We start from the raw sequence: 22,325 nt of genomic DNA, 5'->3' as shown, positions 1-22,325 counted from the left end.
CCCGGCCAGGGCTGACGGCAGTGAGATGCGTGAAGCAGGAGGGACCCGTGACGAGCTGCTACACCAGCCCCTTTTCCCCTCGGTAATTAAATGAGCTGCCAAGGGCGAGCAAACCGCTTCGGCACCGTTTGGGTCGGGCGTGTGTGAGTGTGTATGTGACTCTGTGTATGTGTGTGCGTGTGTGTGCGGGTCCGGGGGGCGGCGCTCCCGCAGCGCCAGCCCCGCTCTGGAGCAGCGACGGGGGCGGGGAGCGCGGCCCCAGCAGCCGGCATGCAGCCCCGGCTCCACGGAGCGGCAGCAGGAGGAGGCGGCGGCGCTGAGGTACGGACGCCCGCCCCCAACAGGTGCAGGGTCCTCCCATGAGCCGGCCCAGAGGGGACGAGGCTCGGCACAGCGTGGGGAGAGGAAGAGCCAGGCAGGGGTACCAGGCCCGGAGCGGGAGAACCGAGGTGAACCCGCGCTGTGCGCCTGCCCACCGCTCCCGCCTCCCCGCCCGCCGGCCCCCGCGCTCACGCCGCCCGCCCCTCTCTCTCTCTCTCTCTCTCTCTCTGTCTCTTTCCCTTTCTCCCTCTCTCTGTCTCCCCGCAGGGAGCCGTAGGGTGAGCGGCGATCCCCAGCCGGGCCGGCCGCCTCCGGGTCCATGAGCCGCCGCCAGCCGCCGCCCGGTTCTGCCGCCGCCGCCGGGCCCAGCTTCCCCAGCCCCGCTGCCGCTTCCGCCGCCGCTCCGCCGCCGCTCCGGAGGTGAGTCCCGAGCCCGGCCCGCTCCCGTCACGCCGCCCGCGGGGCCCGGCTCCTGTCAGCAGCGCCGAGGCGGGAGGAGGCCGACGGCGGCCGTGACCTCTGGAGGGTTGAAGATGGAGGCCGCGTGGGTCCGCCCGTGCCCCACGCCGGGCTGCGGGCTCGGAGTGCCGCCGGGAGGGAGGCGACGGGCCGGGGGGAGCCGGGAGCGGTGCCGCCTGCGGTGCCGGGCTGCACCCGCGCCCTTCTGCGGCCGCCCGAGGTGACCGGGCGGGCGGGCTCGGCTCTCCTCCCCCGGTCTCCCCGCCCTGCACACAGCACCGCCCGTCTCTCCTCTGCTCTCCCGCAGGACGGTCCCGCTGTGAAGAGGATGGCCGTGACCTTAGAGCAGGCCCAGCGGGTGGGCTACACCTTCCTGAAAGCACTCCTCAGGTTCGCTTTTATGGTCGCCAATAACCTGGTCGCTATTCCGTCCTACGTCCTGTATTTAATTGTCCTGCAGCCTCTCCGACTGTTGGATAGCGAGAGCTTCTGGTACATCGAAGGAGTGATGTTTAAATGGCTGTTGGCTATGGTGGCTTCCTGGGGCTGGTGGGCCGGATACACAGGTAAGAACCTCCTGTTAATTACAGATGTACAGTTGTAAGGCTGTGAACAGGCATTCAGAGACAGACCTTTTAGTATGAGGATATCTAAATGTGCGTGTGGGGGTGTTTCTCTTCCAGGGGTCTCTTTGGATTGAGATGCTGAGTGTACTGAAACATTTTTCTTCATCATCGATGCAGATTTATTGTGTGTTAAGCAATTGAGTTTCTCATTCAGTACTTTGTCTTGGTGTTTTCAGGAATACTGGGTTTCTCTTTACATTACATGACTTGATCGCTTTGGTTTAGTATTATATAAAAGTTATGCCTCTTTAAAAGAGCTTTCAGTTGTCCTGTGCACGCAGCTGACAGAGCTGAACTTCAAGTATGACCAAACTTTCCTTGTTAAGTGCATGCATCTCTAAATCATCTCTGCTTAAAACTGTCAGGACACAAACTAAGAAGTCTGGCATGGAGCTCATCTGCAAAGCGTAGGTCTTCTGGTCCTTGAACCTGTCTTCTCTGTTGTATGAGAATGGAGGGAAGCAGGCAACCTTTTGCACAGAGCAATGCGCGGTGCTTCTTGATTGTACGGCTCTTCGTTTACTGTTAGCAAAGCTCATTACAGAACCTGTAGGGATTTTTTCCCCCTCTGCATGCTTGCTTTATGGTGATGATCAAACTTATTTTCACTTATTAGCATACATAGGCTTATCGAGGTGAAGGACTGAACTGAAGTACTAAGGAAAGCTCTAGTCTTGTCCTTGAGTGCACTGATTTTCATCCTGGCTACTGCACTTTCTGCAAGAAAACAGCCTTAAAAGTCTTCGTGTGTGCTGAGACCTTGGAAGGGATTGAGTCTATTGAGTGCAAAACATGAACAGCCCTCCTAAAATCCTTTCCCTCTCTTCTGCCCAGGCTGCACCCACAGGTCTTGTCCATGTAAGCAAGGAAAAAAAGGAATGGCAACACGCAGCTCTGGAGTCTGGTCAGACTCCCGATTAGTCAGAATGTCAGTGTTGTCTCAGACGGAGCCCTTTTTGTTAGGCTACAAGAGCTGAAGCTTCTGTGACTCTGTGCCTTTTGGTACCTTGTCACGTGCCCTTCTGAGATGCACAAGGTTTCTGTGGATTCTCTAGGTGAGCTCCCAGTTCTTCTTAAGGAGATGGTGGCAGCAGCAAGCTATAGGCTCTGGTCTGCTGGGCTACAACTGTCGCAATGTTGCACTGCTTCAAAACTGCCTTGCCTCATATGGCTCAAGCTTTTCCAGTTGCGCTGTTTTGAAAACCTTTTTATATGTTTATATTTGCTCATTAAAAGAAGTCCACATAGTATTTGCAGTGGCAGGTGTGTTTTTAAAAGTCTGCTTATGCCTTTAAGCAAAAAGTCTTTCCGGAAGGACAGACTGACTTTCAAGGTGTTGTGTGCATTATTAATTGGAAATTGGAAAGTTTATGGGCATAACGGTGACATTAAAGTCATACATCCTGGGACATGCTGCATGCACTGAGTGTGCTAGTTAAAATTTAAGCTGTCATCCCACGGCGATGTGGTTGTCAGTCCTGAAGGCAGTTTCTTTGGGATAGCTCTACTGCTGACTGCAGAACTGTGTGGTTTCTTTTTGCCTACTGCTTGGAAAGCAGTCATAGCATGGTCTGCATATCCTCGAGTCCTCCTGAAGCAGCTGTTGAATGGTGTTGCTGATACAGCTTGACAATTTGCAAAAATCCTTTGTTGTTTTACCATCTTGAAATGTCTCAGTATGTTTGTGCGACGTGTCATTCACAAACAGCTGCACAGAAGTGTTTCTGGGATGGCCTATGGGTAAGGTGGCACTTCACTTTTCCCTATAAGGTATGCTTGATCTGGAGAGAATTTTAAGCAAACACTATTTTGAAGTCTCAGTTTGAACGTTTTCTTACTCGATATGAAGACATGATGGTGCTGGTTGTTGTTTTGTTTGTTTATTTTTTTATTGGGTGCTACAAAATAACAAGAGTAACTTGTTTTCTTGTCATTCCTTCTTTACCCATATCAGTGCTCAGCATCATGAGCAGAACGGATTTGGAGACAATCCCTTTTTTGCCTCACTCTAAGAAAAAGTGAATTTATGTGTCTGTTTCCAGACTGATGGATTTATAAAGGGCTGTGGCTGTGGTGCTCTCTTCTTGTAGAGTATGGCATTCTTGTAGTTAATTCAGAACTAAAACACTGCTTTATTAGAGCTGGTGTCTAAGCCTTACAGTGATGCATCTGAAAGAGAACCTGCTCCAGAATCTTTCTGTTTTCAGTTCCAAAATTAAACTGAAGATAGGCCTTCACTATGTTCCACCTTTGTGAAAGTAAATATAAGGTAGTAGGTATACGTGGTTTCAGTAAAAGGATGAAAGATGTTTCATTTCTGGGGGTTGCAGAGTGGTTAGTGACTTGAATTATTATTATATTTCCTCTTGATTTGGGTTAACCAGCTAAGTCAGTTTGCCCATCTCTTAAATGATGGTAACGGTCTGCTTCATTTGTTTTGAAGGTGTGTTTCTATTTTTATTTTCTGTTCATTTTTTCCATTTCCAGCCTTCAGTCATCTGTTGGGTAAGAAGTGACCTTATAATGAGGCACTTAAACTCAGCCTGCAAACTAGATCTAGGGCAGGTCGGTTTGCATTTTTTTTTCTTTATATAGGCTCTGTAAGATTGTGTGTAATGTGTGGGAGAGGGCTCAACACCAAATGAAGACAATGTGGTGAGTGTTAGTTTTTTCCTCCTGGGCTTTGCCGTTGTTGCATAACTTGTTGGTATGCTTTATTGAGTAAAGCTGGAACAGCTGAGGAAAACTCATGAACTGGGTCTGCCCTTCTCCCACCTCCGCATAACCCTGTGATTTAGGATCCCAGAAGGTTTGTTAAAGAAATTGCGTGATCTGGGTCTATATCAGCAGCTCTGACCTGTTGTTTTTGATTAATGCAGATATTCCTGGTTGCACGTGAACGTGATGTTATGTAAAGAGAGACTGTAGAACCGGGCAAGCAAAACAGAGGAAGGAATGGGAACAGAGGCTGTAAAAATCCCTCTCCGATCCTTCTCCTTTCCCTCATCTTTTCATGTCATATGTCTTCTGAAAAGAAAATTGAGTCTCTTTCCATGAAGGATGTTCAGGCATCTGGCGGTGTTATTTTATCAGTTTGCAGAAGGGTGTTCTTGCAACTCTTACAAATATTTTCTAAGGCTTTCTATATAAATATACAACCCTCGTTGTAGGAGCCGCTCAGTTAGGACACTCGGAATGCGTGTATTAGTGTGGTTTGAAAGGCACCTTTGAATTACACTTCTCAATATTTTCCTGCATTTGTTGGAAGATGCAGTCTAAAAAAAGCAAACTCGAGAGTGCTTGATCCTTTGTGGCAAGTACCTTTTTTCTGTCCTACAATTTGTCATTTAACACACAAGTGGAACAAAAGCTGCTAAATTGTGCCATAGATGAGATGGGAGGGAGATGGAGCGAATCTGTGGAGGTGAATTTCCAATGACTTCCTGCTCACCTACAAAACTACTTCTAAAGCAGCCGTCTTCTATATTTGAACGTCTTCAGGTCAGTGACTATTACTGACTAAAGTTTAATAACCCTGCATCTAATCATATCTCTAAAAATAGTTAGGGCTGCTGGAAGAGAACCTTGCTTGGCTTAAAAATGCTTAGACACACAGTTTAGTTCTCTTTTCCTGCTGTCTAACTGCAGCAGCTACCATTAGCTTGAGATCCTCCCATTTTAACATTGCAGTTATTAGTCTCTGCGTAGTCATCAGTCCAGATAATTGGAATATTGTTCTTGTGCTTCGTTCTAAGGTTGTAGGGATGTTAAAGAACTAGTTCCAATCCCCGTGCTGTGGACAGGGACACCTCCACTAGATTAGGTTGGCCCATCCAAGTGGCCTTGAGCACCTCCAGGAGATGGTGATGGTGAGTGTCCTTCAGCTGCAGCTGCTGTCAGCCCTCCTCTGCCTTTTGGGAGGAGAAGTGTCCTCTGCGGTCAGCAGGGTTGTGTGCATCTCAGGAGGGGATTCTTTCGTGAGAACTCAGTGCCACCTTCTATAACAGCCTCTTTCCAGTCTCTCAATCAAGTTGGGCAGGTTGGCAAAAGGAAGAGTAAAATACCTCTGCTGTTGTGCTGAAAGCATCTTAGTGATGTGAGGGTGCTTGCTGGTATTGCGGGTAAAGGTCTGAACTAATCAAATGGAACTGCCTGTGCTGTTCTGTACCAGTCAGTAGGGACATTTAAATAGTCTCTGTGAGAATATCGCAGTTTTGTCAAGGGGGGAGAGTTTTTGTTTCCTCGTTCCTTGATGCTCTTACAGGAAGAGTAAAACTGAGATTTGGGTTTCTAGTTGTCTTTCCTCTTTTTTACTCAAGTGATTTAAAATTTATTGGCTGACATTTATGTAAGATTAAGTAGTGACCAGTAGATCATTTTTTTTCAGCAGTCATCCATTTTTTTTTCTCTGATTCATAACGTTCTTAGTTTCTCTTTCATCAGTCACCAGACTCAACTCCTTTAATCTTTAAAGAATGGGAATATTTTGGTCTCCTAGAACAGCGACGGGCCCAGATAGAGTTGTGATCACACCTCCCTGGCACAGGCGACGTGTGCTGTCTGCACTGCCTCTCATGGCTGGCCAGCCCCTCTCCAACGGGAAGTACAACACAAGTTGGGAAACAGCAGATGCGATAAAGTACATTTCTTGCACCAAATAAGGCAGGGGTGTTATGTCAGGAGATATATCTATGTGCTTTTCCCTGCTATTGTTTCCTACCCTGCTTTGTTGCTGCAGTATGATTTTTAATTGGTAGTATTTGGGATTTGGGAATGGTCACTGCTGCAAGGACTAGGAAAGCACATGGGAGAAGTGCACGTATTTCTGAAGTGTAGTGGTGTGTAGAGTGAATAAAGAAGATTGTTCTTTGAATGTGCAAACGTACCTGATATGACTTCATAGGTTTGGATAGTAACATACCGGGTGGAGGCTGTATTCCTCTGTATTGAGTTTCTTGGTGATTCATGCCTTGATCACAGCTTTCTCTGATAGACGTATGTAACTTTTGTGTAGATTAGGCTGAGATCGAGCTGGGATCTTTGAATTTGTTTTGTAAGAGGAAGTTTGTCTGCAGCTTGTGAGCTGCCTTGATAAGAAGAGGTCAGAGTTGAATGAGTTAGGGACATTGGAACTGCTTCTGCCACAGCCTCAGAGCAAAGGCTCATTGTGTCATTGCGTAAGATGTGGTGGGGAGTACAGTGAACTCGCTGTCTGCTTTGTGCAAGTGGGCTCTGTGTTTGTAAAGGGTTCTTACAGTGACCCTGAACCTATTTTAATCGAATGTAAAATCACCAGGGAATTCCCCTCTCTGATTTTTGGTACAGGTTTCACCGTAGTTCTTCCTTACATGTAGTGTCAGCAAAGTGTCAATAGCAGCAAAACTCTTTTTCCTGTTGTATCACTTAACTATAAAGGGTCATTCTGAAAGATTAGCTATAGAAACACACTGTAAGTTTTATTTTTAGAAAGCTCCTGCCTTCTGGCACAGCACTTAGAAGAAAAGCACACACTGTTATTTTTTTTGCCTGTGATATTTCTGTTGTTTGTTGCCATTTGCTTCTTTTTCAGTGTGGGTTAGTGTCTGCTCCAGTGTTTCACCTGATCTGGATAAAACAAGATGTTGCAAGTGTAACGAGTCTGTTATGTCTGCCTAAGGTTAGTAAGCATGAGGAGTGCTTGTATGGAAAGGTGTGAAGGGAAAGCTATTTACTCTCAGCTCCAGGAATGCCTGTGGAATGCTTCTCCACTGGCATTGTATTCCTGCTCATGGCCAGGTTTTCTATTTTTAGGATGTCTTCCTCCCTTCTGCTTCTTCTAGGCATTACATTGTTTTTAATGTGTTTGCATGCTAGTCATCTTACTCCCCCTAGCATTGCTGGTTAAGTGCCTGGAAGGGTATGACTAAATACGTCAGATGTCTCAGTGCCTTTTCTTGTTCTTTTTCTTGATGGTAGGTGGGCTGTTAGCAGCCACGTGAAGTAACTGTGGGAACGGTTATTCCAGCTCTGATCTGGAGGTAGAATAGAATCTTAGGGAGTTAAACCCTTTATGTACCAATTCTTTGTGTTTGAAAGATGGAAACTGAAAGATAATGGAAGAGTTGTGCAACCTTAGTGAGATGGGGCAGTTAGTAAATCCTTTACGGAGTATAAGTTTAGTGGTGTAACTTTCCAGCGTGAACTGAGCCAAAATACAGCTCCAAGATATGTAATCTGCTTGTTTTTATTACCGTGAATATAAACTAATGCTTAAGATGACACGTCAAACTCAGGATTGCGTAGGCATGTAATTGCATTGCTGTTGCAGTTGCCACACTTGAGATAATAGTCCAGCCATTTGTGTATGCAATTACTGAAATAGGAAAGGCCAATATGTTTGCATTCCTGGAAGTGCTCTGTGACACTGGTGAGGGATTTGGTGTACAGGGCTGTATTCTGGTTCTTTTCCCCTTACAAGCTTTTCAAGCAGGGAGTGCCCCAGCAAAACCTGGTCCCAGCTTTCAGTTTCATGCTCGCATCACCACTTCAGTATTATTGCCAAATATTTGAAGCATTGTGTGATGATCTTTATCACGGTCCCAGTCCACACTAAAAACTACCTGCTGCCTTTTTTGCTGTAGTATTTAGACACGCTGGGCTGCAATATGTGAATAAAATGGCGTTGAAGTAGACTTCTTTACTTTCTTCTTCTGTCTTGCTAAGTGGCTATCGTTATTTAGACTGTCCAAGTGCCTTCTGTGGAGTTTCTATAGAGAAGAAAATGAAGCACGGAGTGAGAGTGAGGAGCTATCGTGAACTGAGGACTGCTTGCTTAGGGAATAAAAAAGCCAGTGTTTGTTTTAATGAAAGGTTAGCAGTGGGGTTCCTCGCGAGTTTTGTACACTTGGCTGTTTGAGTTTGTGAGCTGCAGAGAGGTTTGTAAAGAGCTTTGGATGTCGTTAAGCTTTGTGAATGGCCAACAAATTGCAGAAGTTGTTTGGTGTTGAACAGTCCAAAGTAATGAATGTTTCAAGAAAGCATCAGCATAAGGAAGAGACTGGTATAATGATGGAGAGCTTAGAGAAACTTTTGGCTCAGTGCACACTATGTAATTAAAGTATGCAGAGAACAAGGAGTGTAATGAAAATATCAGCTTCACTCTTTGCTGTTCTTGTCTCAGATATTTTAAAGCTATTTAAGAATTAAGAAGGGGACTCCAAGAGGGTCAAGAGTTTCATTAATGGAAGCTGAAATCAAATCAGAGCAATTCCATTCACAGCTAAACTTGAGTCAGAATTGACCTGGACAACTTAGTGATTCTGTTTCCTGAGCAGAGCAGAAGTGCAATCTCTTCACCTCTGTGTAAAGAAGAAAGTGATTTTTTGATAACATTAGAAAGTAACAAATTAAAATCTTTTAAGATTTAGTAAGGCAGCAGAGCCTGATTATTATTATTTTTTAAAATTTTTAATTGGAGTGGGCCAATGAACACCTTTTTAAAGTAATTTGGATACCTGTATAGTTTACCATACATGTAGATAAGCTTGGCAGTTTTTAGTATAGCTGCCTTGTGGGATGGATGAGGCTTCTTGTTTAACAGCTCTTCTTTCTCAGCGCTCCTACGCTTCTGATTTGCCTACTCACAAATTTGTCTGCAGCTGACCAGATGGTTCAGATTTCAGAGAGAACCATGTTCTGCGAGTTTGGGGGGAAACTCGCAGCTGAGCTGAGAAGAGAGGCCTGAGTTAGAGCCTCAGCTGAAGACAGAGCGGGCAGAATTTGGCCATCATATGTCTCATTGGACATCTGCACCAGCAGTCAGCACACAGGAGGTTCTGGGTTGGTTGTGCTGCTGGCACTGTCCTGTCCAGAATGTTGAAAAGAAGGTCAGACAGCAAATCTTTGGAAAACCTGGCTTTGTTACTTTTGCAGCTTTCAGACTAATTGGTTAGTCTCACATAAAGCAGTGTCCTTTCCTTTGGGAGATGTTTAGTTCACCTTGGTTATCATAGCCTTTTAAGTCTGAAATGTATATGGAGAAAATTGTTCAGCCTTATATCAGGAAAAAGGGTATGGTAAAAAAAAAAGAGCTTAAAGTATTGGGATTTAAGACTTTCCACTCATCTTTCCTCAATAAAAAAAGGAGTTGGCGTTGCACCCTGAAAAGAGAACCTGAAGGACATTAATGGAGCTACAACTTTAGGGACAGAGCCATGATGCTCAGGTGGCTGTAGGCAAGGCAGAACCAAAGAGAAGTCAGTGACGAATCTGACCCAGCGGTGCTTGGAAACATGAGGCTTGAGGTGTATTTGCAGACCTAGAAGAGAGCAACGATGCAGGCGGTAAGCAGTACGATGATCTGTCCAGCAGGGTTCTGTGCCATTTAGTAGCATGCATGTAAGCATTGCATTACTGAGGTGGCTTCTTGAAATGTGTTCCTGTCTGGTCTATTTTGAATGCTTAAACTATATATATATATATATCTAGATGGCCTGGCAATATTTCAGCTCTGATGGCTGCCAGTTTCCTTTGCAAATGCATTCTTTTCATTTGGATAATGTACCCATTTTTATTTCCCGTGCTTGCCTCTGGCATAAAATTCAGTTTTTGTTCCTCCTAGCAACAGCTTCACTTGGAAACAAACATAACCATGGACTGTGTATCTGCTGATAGTCCATGAAGGAACCTGTGAAGTTTAGTTTATGTTTGTTAAAATGTTTTCAGATGAAGGTATGGTTAACATTGACATCTATTAAGCCTCTTCCGTGCATTGGATTACATGAAAACTAATGGAGGAATATTTTTGGTATTTGAGACTCTTCTATTTATATCATCAAACCTAATACTGCAGCCTTCTAACCTAATAATCTACGGACGGAATGTTACATCAGCGAAGTCTTTATCCAGATAGTTCTGTTCTCTTTGGTATATTTAGATGATCAGCTGATGCCCACCTCAGGCTTCTGAAGTTTAACAAGATTTTTACAGGTTAAAGAAATGCTTTTGTGAGAGAAAATATCAAAAATATCAAAACACTTTTTTGATGTTGTTCTTCTTCTTCTTTTCCCTTTATTGCGAATATTACAAATATTTAAGCAGCCTTCTGAAACTTAAAAGCTGAGTTGCAGTTCTGAGTTCATTTGATCATGGATGATGTCACTGTGCGTCACCATAGGAAGGCTAATTTGGATGGCTGCTGTGGCAAAGAACAAACTAATACAGTGTGCTCCTTCCTTTTACCACCCCACTGCCTCCCCTATGATGCCTTGCCAAAACAATGTCTGGTTGCTTGCTAGTTTTGTTTTGAGGCAGGGTTTCTTTCTGTGGAGGATTTAAATGGATAAGTAGAATGTGATGACTGAATGCATTGACCAAACTTACTCTGTGTGTGTGTGTTAGATTTTTATGGCCCAAACGCTAATTTTTGCCCACTTCTCTTTTTGTGTGGGGAAGGAATGATTTGTAAGAATTCCTACAAGGGTTTCCTGAGTAATCAGAGATGCTGGTAGCTTTCAACACATTGCAGATAATGTACTTACAGTGCTTGTTGGTATCAACAGCCTCAGGAGTATTCACATGAATCATTTAATTGTAAAATAGAATTTTGACATGTTTATTTGCTTTTACGGCACGTTTTCTGTATTTGAAATATAGATGTGTGTTTCCACAGTCTCTTTCACAGTCTTGTTCAGTCCCTTTACTGGTGCCCTCCAGAGAAACTGCTCTCCAGCAAAGCCCTATTTTTAATTGATGTGTGTGGTAGCCTGTTCTTTCTTTTTTTTGCCCCCAGCATTTTTCTGCTGTCATCTTTTAGCTCTTAAAAAAACTTGTTGATCTGAGAGATGTGGACTTGTTATTTCTTTACATGGGGAAAAGAGGAAGAGAGGCCTCGATGACCAGCACTGCAGCAGCTTCACAGCTGGGACCTGGGTATTGCATAGAGAGGCACATTGAGTGCTCCGCTGATGGGGCCGTGTATTGAGGGTAAGGAGTAGGTGTTAGGGCCTTGTGTTATAATAGTGGGACTTATATAGATGCAAAACTGAACATAGGAATATGCCATTGAGTTAATCTGCATCATTAACTTCATATTGTTTTATGATTAGTTTACTTGGATTACATTTGTGGTAACAAAACATTGTTTTTCCCCCCAGCCTTTGTAAGCTCTATTATTTGAAAAAAATGAAGACAATGTTTTAGAAGCCCAAGGGGAAATGTTTGTGGTGTTGTTGGTGTTCTGACTTGGTTGTTTTTAAGGCTGTTGTAGTATGTGTGAGATGTTGAATAAAACCCTTGGAAGCCAAATAATGAAAGCATTTAAGGCTTCCATTAGAAGGTTCCTGCTTGCACTTCCTTCCATTCCATCTGTAACCATTGATTTCTTGGTTCTTTGCATGCCTTTCATTGTTAAGTTTGGCCCACCGGGCTGCAACTTGAAAATGTCCAGTGACAGTTCTGCTTTGTAATGTGGTGAGCTTAGCCCATTTTAACAGCTGGGGATGGCACAAAGGTATGTGGAGAACAAGAAAGTAATGCTGCCGTGCTTGATTAGTATCCAGTTTTGCGTTTTGTGGATATTGAGTTTTTGATTATGCTACTTCTGCAATCTCAAAATACATTGTGTGAGTGCACATATCTGTTCCCATGATTGTTCGAGCGTTCAGCAGCTGTTCTTTTTCTGGCTGGAGCTGACTGAATTTAGGAGTTTTAAATGGTCAGCATCTTCCAACTGGAGACAAGCTCCTCAGTTCTGAGGTCACTGCAGGGAGGCAGTAAATAAGGGCACAGGGTGGCCTTTTGTCCCTCTCATGTGGGCCACACAACAGAGATTATCTAAAAAGTAATGTTTCTGTTGAGTGCATTCGGTGAGATTTTTTTGTGCTGTGTTGTAGGTTGTGCTGGAAAAGGCCTGTTGTATAACAGGACAGCAGAGTGGTTTGGGTTGGAAGGGACCTGAAAGCCCATGCAGTGCCATGGGCAGGGCTGCCCCCCAGCTCAGCTGCCCAGGGCCCCATTCAACCTGGCCTTGAGTGCCTGCAGGGATGGGACACCACAGCTTCGGTATAAGCACCCTGGAATACCGTGCTTTATTGATTTCTGAGGAGATAGTGCTCTCCGTCCTTGTACAGTCCAGTTTTCTACATTCTGTGTGTCTCTTACCTGAAAGAGACTCTCACAGTGCTCTGAAAAATTGATGGTCCTAAAAATACCCATTAATTTAGAACTTGCAGTTAAAAATGTAAATGTCTTGCACCTCATGTCTTCCCATTGCTGGTTAGCATCTCCAGGACCATGAGAAACAAAGGATACTTGATTAAACCTGCTGGTGAGGTTCGTCTTCTTATGTGTTTCTTGTTTATGTACAGCCACTGGCTTCTGATATTGCTCTTTTTTAAGTCCTGAAACAGAATTCCCTTTTTCGCCAGTCACTTTTTTGAAGGCTGCTTTAGTCTTGTGGGTGCCTTTTTCTACCCAAGTGGAATCTTTGTCCATTTTTCTGGACTGCATGTTGCGGACTATTTCTGTAATACAGAGAAACATTTCTGATTCCTCAGAGGTTGCAGCACGCAGGTCTGTGTAAGCAGCCACACAGCTGGGTGGAAGTGAAGGAAGTGCTGTGGTCCTGTACGAGGGTATGTTGGTTGTGTGCTTCAGCCAGCTGGCACTAGACCAGCTACTTTGCTTCTTGCATTTCTGCTATTTCTCTTTTTATCGAGGTCCTCAGATTTAACAGCTGAGGCTGCAAAGCAGGTTTCAGCCACTCCCCCTGCTTTCAAAGGGGTATTTTCCTCTCTGGAGGAAACAGGAGTGATGTTTCACAAGTCATTTGCTTTGCATAGACCATTACCCTAAAGGCATTTTTCACACCATTGATTTGGGTATACTGATGCTTGGTGTTGGTTGCACAATCAGAAGTATCCCCTAAGTTAGGGCTGTGAACCTTGGTGTGTTCTCAGGTCACTGTCAGCCATGAAACCCGGCTATGAAGGTGCACTCTAGTCCTTTATGGTTTAGCTTTTGTAGGGTGTGTTGTTCAGTAGCTGTACTTTTCGAGGGTCCTTATCAGTTGATGGAAATGAACGACTCTATTCTGGCCTCACAGGGAATTTCACATCTGGGAAGACAAGCAGCAGCGTCAAATTAGTAATGCATACCATTGCCAGTGACTCAAAAGGAAACAGTAGTAATAGTATTGTAGTTTGTGATAATGCCCCCGGGTGGATTCTGCCGTGTAGGCAGATGACTCTGCTGAAAGACAGCTCAGGTTATTGTTAGATGCTGCAGCTGAGTTGTGACTGAGGCTGCTTTCAAAGAGCTCTCTTAGAAGATATATTCCTTATTTTCTTAAGATTTGTTTTCACCAAACAAATTCAAAACCCACTAGCAAATCGAACAGCTGTCACCCCATCCCTGCCCAGGCAGTGTATCTACAGGGGTGAGTGGGAAGCTGCATGTTTTAGGCACATTCTGAAGCACTGAGGTAGAAAGCACCATGTTTGCTGTGGTCTAAAGACAACAACATTTCTAACAAGGGTCTTTTGTTTGTTTTTGCTTTTTCTTTTAAAGCAACTCATCCACTTAGAAGGCAGCTTGGGGGGCTCATTCAGGTTATGCTCTGTGTTCTGGGCTGAAGGGAGCAGCCTGGCATCCTTTCCAGCCTAGCAGACCACAGATCCATGAGGGTTGGTTTGGGTCCAGCTGTTGCTGCTTCTTCTAACTCCGATTGAGCTGTCCTGCCTCCTCTGCTTGCATTTTTTGTTAATGACCAGTACAGATGCTTATATGATCTTGTGGTGGCTTTGTTTTGCTTCTCAGATATTAGAGCAACTTGCTAATAGGGAAAATCTTGGAAAAAGAGGGACTGGGAAATAATTGAGGCCCTCCCATTTTACAATGCAGAATGAAGTGTGCATGCCTTCTTGTTTACTTGTTACTACTCCAGTCTTTAAGTTTTGCATTTAAGTAGGTGGCCGATAGCTGAATGTTAAGTAGTAATTTGAATGTTTTGGTGTTGGAATAACCAAAAGTTGTTTAAATTGGATGTAACTACCCACATGCTTGGTATCTGATGTGCAGGTGAAACAGTCACAGTAGAGTTTACTGTGCTATATTTAGTAGCTATATTTGCTACTATGGACAAAATTACAGATGAAGATTTGAAGTTCTCTATACCTTTGGCTAAATATCTCAAGACTTTGTAACAGTGAATACAACGGCTGGACCCACATTTTTTTACCTGGCTCTTACAGTCCCAGGTTAATCATATTCTGCATCTTACATAATTAAGGACTGAATTATTCTCCATGTGTGTTTACATCTTTGCTGCAGTTCTGCATTAATAAGAGGAAAATCCTGCCCACTTTTATTTCAAACATGCGTTGTGATTGTAAAGGTAACTAATATGAAAGAATTCTGTTAAATTTGTGGGGTTTTTTTTCCCCTCCTGATATGAGACTGTAGCTCACAGAGTTATTTAGGTTGGAATGACCTCTGAGGATTCTGCAGCCAGACGCCCTGCTTAAAGCATGGCAAGCTGGAGTAGGCTGCCAGCTCTGTGTCTACTCAGATTTTGAACAGCTTCAAAGATGGAGACTTCACAGCCTCACTGGGCAAACTGTTGGTGTTTCACCATCCTCTCAGTGGAAAAGTTGTTCTTTTCTTCTTGTGTTGATGTGGGATTTCCTGTATTCTGGTTTGTGCCTGTTGCTTTTCTGCTAGTTGCTGAATACCACAGGAAGGAGGCTGTCCAAGTCTTCATTACTCTGCTCTCTGCACCCCCATCAGGTTTTTATATATGGATAAGACAACACTCCTTGAGCCCTCTCCCCTCTAGGCTGAACAGTCCCAGTTCCCTCGGCTTCTTCTACAAAAGATATTCCCTTCCTTCAGCAACTTTAGCAGCCGTTTGCTGGACTCTCTCCTTACTCCAGGAGCAGTTTCCTTAGAGCTGAGGGGAAGGGAAGGATGCTGCTTCCTCCACCTGCTGGCAGTGCTCTTCTGAATGCTGTCCAGGACCCCAGGGCTTTATTGCCATGTGATACTGCACAGTCATGGTGAGCTGAAAAGTATGTATGCCTCTGCTTTGTTTAAGAACTTACCTGAGATTCCTCCTGTTCGGAGTCTCTATAGTGCTTGTTCTACATAAGAATGTTTAGTTGTTTCTGTCATCATGGTGGTGTGGCTTTTTGGCCATCCCTCAAATGTTTAGAAGTTTTTAGCCAGTCATCTTTAGCTCATCTGTGTATCTTTTTGTTCTGATTCTTCCATGGCCTTGGATACAATGTGCTTCTACTTAGATCATGTTTTGTGTAATTTGAAATTCCTTGCCATTTTTTTTTTTTTTTTCAGTATTTAAATCTGTCTGATTTTTGATGGGTCCTATAACCTTTCACACAGACTCACAGAATCGTAGGGGTTGGAAGTGACCTCCAAAGATCATTGAGTCCAACCCCCAATCCTTATTCTGGTATTTCATTTCTTGTGTTCAGAATTGAAGAAATATTCTTCGAAGGCAACAAAAAACTTGAAACTGTGCCCTGTTGTTTTGTCTCTCCTAGGCTTCAAGCAACCCGCGTTTCTGTCCATTACAACATCTGCAATATGTTAGGTATTAGAGCTTCGGGATATTATATTAGTTCACAAATGCATTGATGTTCCTCTGGGTAGTTAATGCTTAATGTATTTTATCTGTCACTGGGGAGGAACGCGCAGTACAGCTCGCTCTCTCTGCAAATGGTCTGACTCATGAGCTCGAGGTACTTCAAAAGGATTTCAGCGCTCCATCCCATTCTTCAGTTTTGGAGTTGCTATTCTAATAATAGAAGCAGCAAAGCAGACAGTGGAATTGCTTCTTGTCTACTGCAGTTTATTGCCAGCCTGGTCACGAAAACAGGCATAACGGCAGTGTTCACGTTGCACAGGGAAGTGTGGGTGGTGAAGATGTGAGCACTGCCTGTCTTGTACCACTGCTTGGAAGCCGTAACCACAGTAAATGAACAGGGTTTGAGTCAGCGTGGTCAGAAGGGCAAATAGTGAGGCCTGGGTGTCTCTGGTAGCTATTGAAGTCCTGCAGAAAATATCAACGGTATGGTCCATGAAAGACGCATCCTCGTGAGGCATAAGTTGTATTGCAGTTATGCCTGCAGTGTCTGCAGTCAGCATTGCTTTTCTGTCCTGAAGGAATTTAAATTCAAAAGTTTTTTTATGTCATATAAACTGGTTGCATAGTGTGATTTTGAGCAGAAGAAGCTCTTGAAAAGATATTGCCTGCACTGAAGTCAGTGGAAGATGTTCTCTTCATGGAAGGCGAGCTTAGGTTTCACTGCTATTGATTCTCAGTCATGCACGGGTAAAAGGAGCCCTCTCTTCAGCCACAGACATTATCTCTTGTGCCAGTGAATTATAGAACTCAAGAAAATTGTACCCCTGAGGTCTTGAGAGCACGCATTCCAGGAAAATGAAGTCAGTCTTCAATAGCAGTCATCACTAAGATCTGGTTCCAAATGGAACTTCTGTGCATTAGGAAGAACGTGGTTCTTGGGTTGATGAGAGTTACAAGAGTGATGGGGCATCTTTATTCTAATAGCCTCTTGTTTTTACCACCTCTGATTGCTAATTGCAATAAGAGGAGGGATTGACTTACAACATCAATATTGTGACCACTGAAGGCAACTTCTCCACAAAGCAGGTGTCAGGAAACTGCAGCAGTAGAAGGTGGAAGCCAAAAAGAATGGAAGTGAAAGTAAAGGGGAGTATAGATTGCTCTTTAAAATAAAGTGTGGAGGAGTATGAAGTTGTTTGCCACAGAAAAGTTAAAATGACAATCAAGATATTTTAAACTAAGACTTAGCACATTAACATGTATCATGGGAACAGGCTCCTTTCATTTGTGGGTTTCTCATCCCAGCTTGTTCTCCTTACATACCTCTGTTTTATAAGGGTTTTTCTCAAAGGGAAATTAAAATTGCTTGGCAGCAGCGTGATTTGAGTTAGGCGTGAAAGATGCCCTTCTTTTGGGTGAGTTGCAAGAGCTGTCCCTCCTCTTTCCAATAGAATATGTCTAATTTTCTTAAGAGGTTTTTAATTGCCTTAGTACCCTAAAATATTTAAAAAACAAAAACAGGATTGCATTCTAATTTGCTTAGCCCATTGTCTTCTTGTTTTAGTTTTTACCATAGGCAAGTATATCAGTTTGCAAAGACAAATGCCTTTAGCCTTTTAGCAAAGGAGGTGGGGGTAGGCACTTGTATTTCTTTACCCAGCAGCAGGACCCCCCCCCACTACTACAGCTGAAACTTGGTTGCACACTGTGAGTCGGATGGGATTTTGCCTTGTATTATCATAGAATCATAGGATCCCCAAGGTTGGAGAAGACCTCCGAGATTATCTAGTCCAACTGTTCACCTACCACCAATATACCCCTGCTAAACCATATCTCTTAGTACCACATCTACGTGTTTTTGAACACCTCCAGGGACAGTTTAGGCTAAAAAATTCAGAGGGTTTGCTTGGAGAGGGGTGGAGGCAGGTAGCCTTTGGATGGAGGTGTGTTTTGCTATTATGATAAACATATAGTCAGCAAAGTTCACCCAGGGCAATGCTTTCAAAAACAGCAAAAAAGAGGAAAACTGGCTCGGGATAACAACTACTCTATTTACAGGTTCCATGGTACCACCAAATTCTGATCTCTTCGGTGTTATCAGAGCCTGGCCGTGGAGTTTGCTGCTTCACTCCACTCTTTGTGCTGTTTCTCTTGGAACCAGCACCCCAGGCTCCCCTGGTGCTGCCAACCACAGGGCTGCACGTTATGTTGCCTGGGGAGCCATTCTTGAACTGGTTCTTTGTACGTTCACTGTATTGTGCCCTGAAGTTTCCTCAACACTGTAACATCTCATAGAATCATATGATTATATCTCTCAGGGGAGACATCAGGACAAGTCACGGCCAGTGGTTATTCCACAAGAGTAAACGGGATCCTCAAAGCTCACATTAAGAGAAATGAGGAAGGATGCATGTTTAGTTTTTGTCAAGGAAAGAAAGGGTGGTTAATATCACATGATGAACAGGCTCTCTCATCTTTGTGTGTAGTTTGATTTTCCCTACTTGTGACCAAACAGAACATTTTTATGTATTTAACCTTGAGTTTGTCTCGGTTCAGTACTAACTTTGAAGCTGCTAGAAGTTAATAGAAACAGCAAGTTTCAAATGTATGATGCTAATGGAATTTCTTCAAGGACAGGGAAGCCATGTGTGGTTTATTGCTTCACACCTTCAGTGTGTAGCCTGTGGGTTTTGCCTCAGTTAAATTACAGCTTAGGAAACAGCAGTGGATGTATTACCCCATAATTGACCTGCAAGGAGAGCTGTCTACTGCCTGGAGAATATTAATAAAACCTTTCTTGAAGGTACTAAAGATCCAGTAGTGAAGGTAAAGTATTTGCTTTGATGTCAGAAATGGAAATAATAGCCAATGAGAAGCACTTGAGATCCTGAGAATCCAGAAAAATAATTGTGTCCTTCATGCACGGGCAAGGCATCTTCCTCCTCCTGTTGAACTTCATAGAACTCCTCAGCCTCCCCCATCCTGTCTGTTGTGTTGCAGTAGCTTTGCTTTTGTCAAAGAGGGCTCTGAACATTGGTCTCTTTGCCCTGGAAACAGCAATAGGCATAGGCCAGGCTTTGATTTATGGCAGATGTTCTTCAGTTTTCCATTCTTTGCTCTTCTGCAGGAGGCCTTCTTCACTTTATTTATTTACTGACTCTATGGTGATGCAGTTCTACCTCCTTCTTATCTCAGCACATTTTTGCTAGTGAGTTGGGATGCTTGGTGATCAACAGCTGTGGCTTCATCTTGTCATTCTTGCCACTGAAATATCTGGTCTCTGGTCTACAAAACTGTGACTAATAGTTTCTGTTATCTGAGCAGCTTGTTTTCTGAACCTGTTTTCTTGCCTGTAGCTTATTTAGATGTGAATGACTAAGTTTGCTTAATGAAGTATTTTAAATAGAATGTTCCAACTACATTTTTGTTGTTGTTTTGCTTTTAGCAGTGCAGTTTGACAGTAGTAAATGTAGAAATGAAACAAACTCAGTGAGTTTTAGCAATAAATAAATAAAAAAGCATTTTTTTCTTACAACCTGATAAAAAAAAAATAAATTAATGAGTCAGTTGAATTTGAAAGCTGGGTCAAAAGCTTATGTAATTTAGAGACCTTAAATATAGAATAGTGTAATGACACAAAAAAATCAATCTCTCTGCATATGTACCGATAGAGTATTTTGTTTTGTTCTTATTCTGTGCATGTGATTTACAGCTGAGCTGGATCCCTCTGCTTGAAAAAATGGTCTTGCTAATATAGCGTATGTTATGCTATGTGCCAATGTAAATTCACATGTAGCATGTAGGTTTCTTCATTATAACTGGGTGTGGAGGTCTTTGATTTGTTTTCTAGTTTTCAATAGTGAAATTATCAGTGTGGTCATTGTACAGTTTACCTTTCATTTTTCTTTTTTAATAGTAATGGAATGGGGTGATGATGTTAAAGCGGTATCAGAAGATGAAGCTGTGGTGCTGGTGAACCATCAAGCAACGGGTGATGTCTGCACTCTGATGATGTGCCTTCAGGATAAAGGCACGGTAGGCTACAACTGGGGAGTGGGATAGCTTCTGTTTGTCATTTGTAACCATGGGTGTGCCTGCATCTGAGTGCAGTTCTGATGACTTCGTTTGTGTGTTAATCTATCAAATAATCACAAGGCTCTGAATACAGAAAATATTTGGTTAGGTTTTGGATTAATGTGGCTGTAGATCGGGGAAGGTTTGAGGTCACTGTGTTGCCTTCAGAGGTCAGTTACAAGCTGACTCAGTGTGCAAGTCTAGGTTAGTGTGGAGGGAAGCAGATCTCCTTGAAGGTTATTGTGTCCTTCCTCTCGCCGTATGTCTCTGTGCAATTCGTACCAACTTCATTCAAACAAACATGGGTACAGCTTTCAGGTTGTGACTTGATCTTGACATTAGAATTTTTCTCATGAAGTCAGAAACAGCTGTGGGAATTGGGTAGAAAATCAGAAACTGGAAGTAACTTCCCTCGGAGAGCATACCCAGACTGGCCAGCTATGGATGGCCAAAATTGCTTGAGCTCTTATCTTACGCAGCCTTGTTGAGAAATGCAACTAATGTCAATCACTTCATATATGGGTGTTCAGAAAAATCATGTCAAAGAATATAGTGCTGGAAGCTAGAGAATAGGATCTGAATTGGAAATTAGTATGTAGGGTAATTAGAAAGAAGAGGCCTATATGTTTAGGCTGCAGAGGGGGGTAGGTGCATGCCTGGCAAGCTGAAATGCTGCATCAGCTGTGTTTGTCTTAATGTACTTCTTTCCTGCCATCATACTGTGGGGAAATGAGGAAAACAACAGCTGCTCTTTATTGTATCAGTGCAACCTGTAACTGATGCCGTTTTTCTTAGTGTACCTTCGTGCACATTATGTGTATGCTGCATTTCTTCCAGTTTTTGTACAGACATTCCCAGATGTTACTTATGCTGAACTGATGTAATAAACAAAAGCCCTCAAGTCTTAGAATTGGAAAGTATGAAAACGCTGCTCAAGGGTGATGGAAGTGACTAACCTCCTTCTGCTGTAGCCTAGAGGAGATGGTGTTCTAACAGTACTTTTAATTGCTTTATTTCCTTTGGGAATTGAGGAAGTTACGTATGTGTGGTATTCTGTATTGTACGCTTCTTAATTCTCTTCATCAAAGTTATGCGTTGGACAACCTTAGTGAAGATACAGCTATGAGGATATAGTCCCATGGATATGTATGTCATATAGTCTTGACTGTTGATGTCTCATATTTAAATATCATAGAGGTTAGTTGACTCATAGAAATGTAGAATTGTTTGAATTGGAAGGGTCCTGTAAAGGCCATCCAGTCCCACTCCCCTGCACTGAACAGGGATGCCTACAACAGATCAGGTGCTCAGAGCCCCCCCAGCCTGACCTTGAATGTCTCCAGGGATGAGACATCTGCCACCTCTCTGGGCATCCTGTGCCGGTGCCTCATCAGCCTGACTGTAAAGAACTTTTTCTGTATATCTGATCCAGATCTCCCCTCTTTTAGTCTGAAACCATTTCCTGTCAGAACTCCTGTCAGAGTCTGTCCTCTTCTCACATGTATGTATCCTAGTTTATATATCTGTATTTGTGTTTAAATCTAAGCCATTCTGATCCTATTTCACTCCATAGCTAAAATGTTTCGGCCTAGGCAGAATGAGTTTTGATAAGTGCAGAAGATGCTAGAAATGGAATAAGGTGCTGAGGTGGCAAACAACCTTCAGTGTGGAGAATGTTAGGTTTGTGGGTTTCCAAAAAGCAAAGCAGCCATAGAAATCTTCATGTTTTGCTTACAGGGTTCCCATTGTTCTGCTTGGAATAATCATGTCCAGAGCCTTGAGTGGCTTTAGTATTTTGTTATCTAATAATAATAATAAAGCACCAACTTTAGCACATGCTTAAAATATTGTGTGAGTGGCACAGCTGTCTAAAAATAAGGAGGAAGATCAGAATAGTTTTATCCTTGATGGAACTTGCTGAGTCAGGTGTTTTTAAATAGCATACTTCATATTTCCGAACAGGAGGATTGTCTTATCTTGGAGAGACTGTGAAACCACTGGAGGAAGAAAAGAAGTCGTTACACAATAAGCCAGTATTTAAACAGGACAGGTTTTTGTTTGGATTTGTTTTTTTAACAGTTTAAATTAAACGTGAAGTCCTTCGTAACCTTGATATCCAACTGCAAGTAACAAGATAGCAGTCGCTTTCATTTTGTTTAGGACAGCTAAGCTGTGTTAATTCTGAGACACTTTTTACCACTGCAGCCACACTTTTTAGCTGGAGGTACATTGTGTAGGTGGGAGGCTCCTTTCTGTTTCACACA

The 22,325-nt window shown here is 43.3% G+C and overlaps 1 protein-coding gene across 1 annotated transcript in view; it reads left to right on the top strand.

Moving 5' to 3' along the window:
* Positions 1–608: 608 nt before the first annotated feature.
* Positions 609–22,325, top strand: part of LPGAT1 (lysophosphatidylglycerol acyltransferase 1) — a 47,443-nt gene continuing 25,726 nt past the window's right edge. Inside the window, exons 1-3 of the mRNA XM_032443923.2 lie at positions 609–741; positions 1,088–1,346; positions 19,904–20,022. Coding sequence (XP_032299814.2) covers positions 1,109–1,346; positions 19,904–20,022 — 357 coding nt within the window. The 5' untranslated portion in view covers positions 609–741; positions 1,088–1,108. The remainder of the gene's footprint in view (positions 742–1,087; positions 1,347–19,903; positions 20,023–22,325) is intronic.

The sequence above is a fragment of the Coturnix japonica genome, chromosome 3 (assembly GCF_054131305.1).
Source record: "Coturnix japonica strain WE chromosome 3, WE-NBRP24, whole genome shotgun sequence".
NCBI classification, from domain to species: domain Eukaryota; kingdom Metazoa; phylum Chordata; class Aves; order Galliformes; family Phasianidae; genus Coturnix; species Coturnix japonica.
Note: the sequence above shows the minus strand (reverse complement) of the source record. Positions and strands in the feature narration are given on the sequence as shown.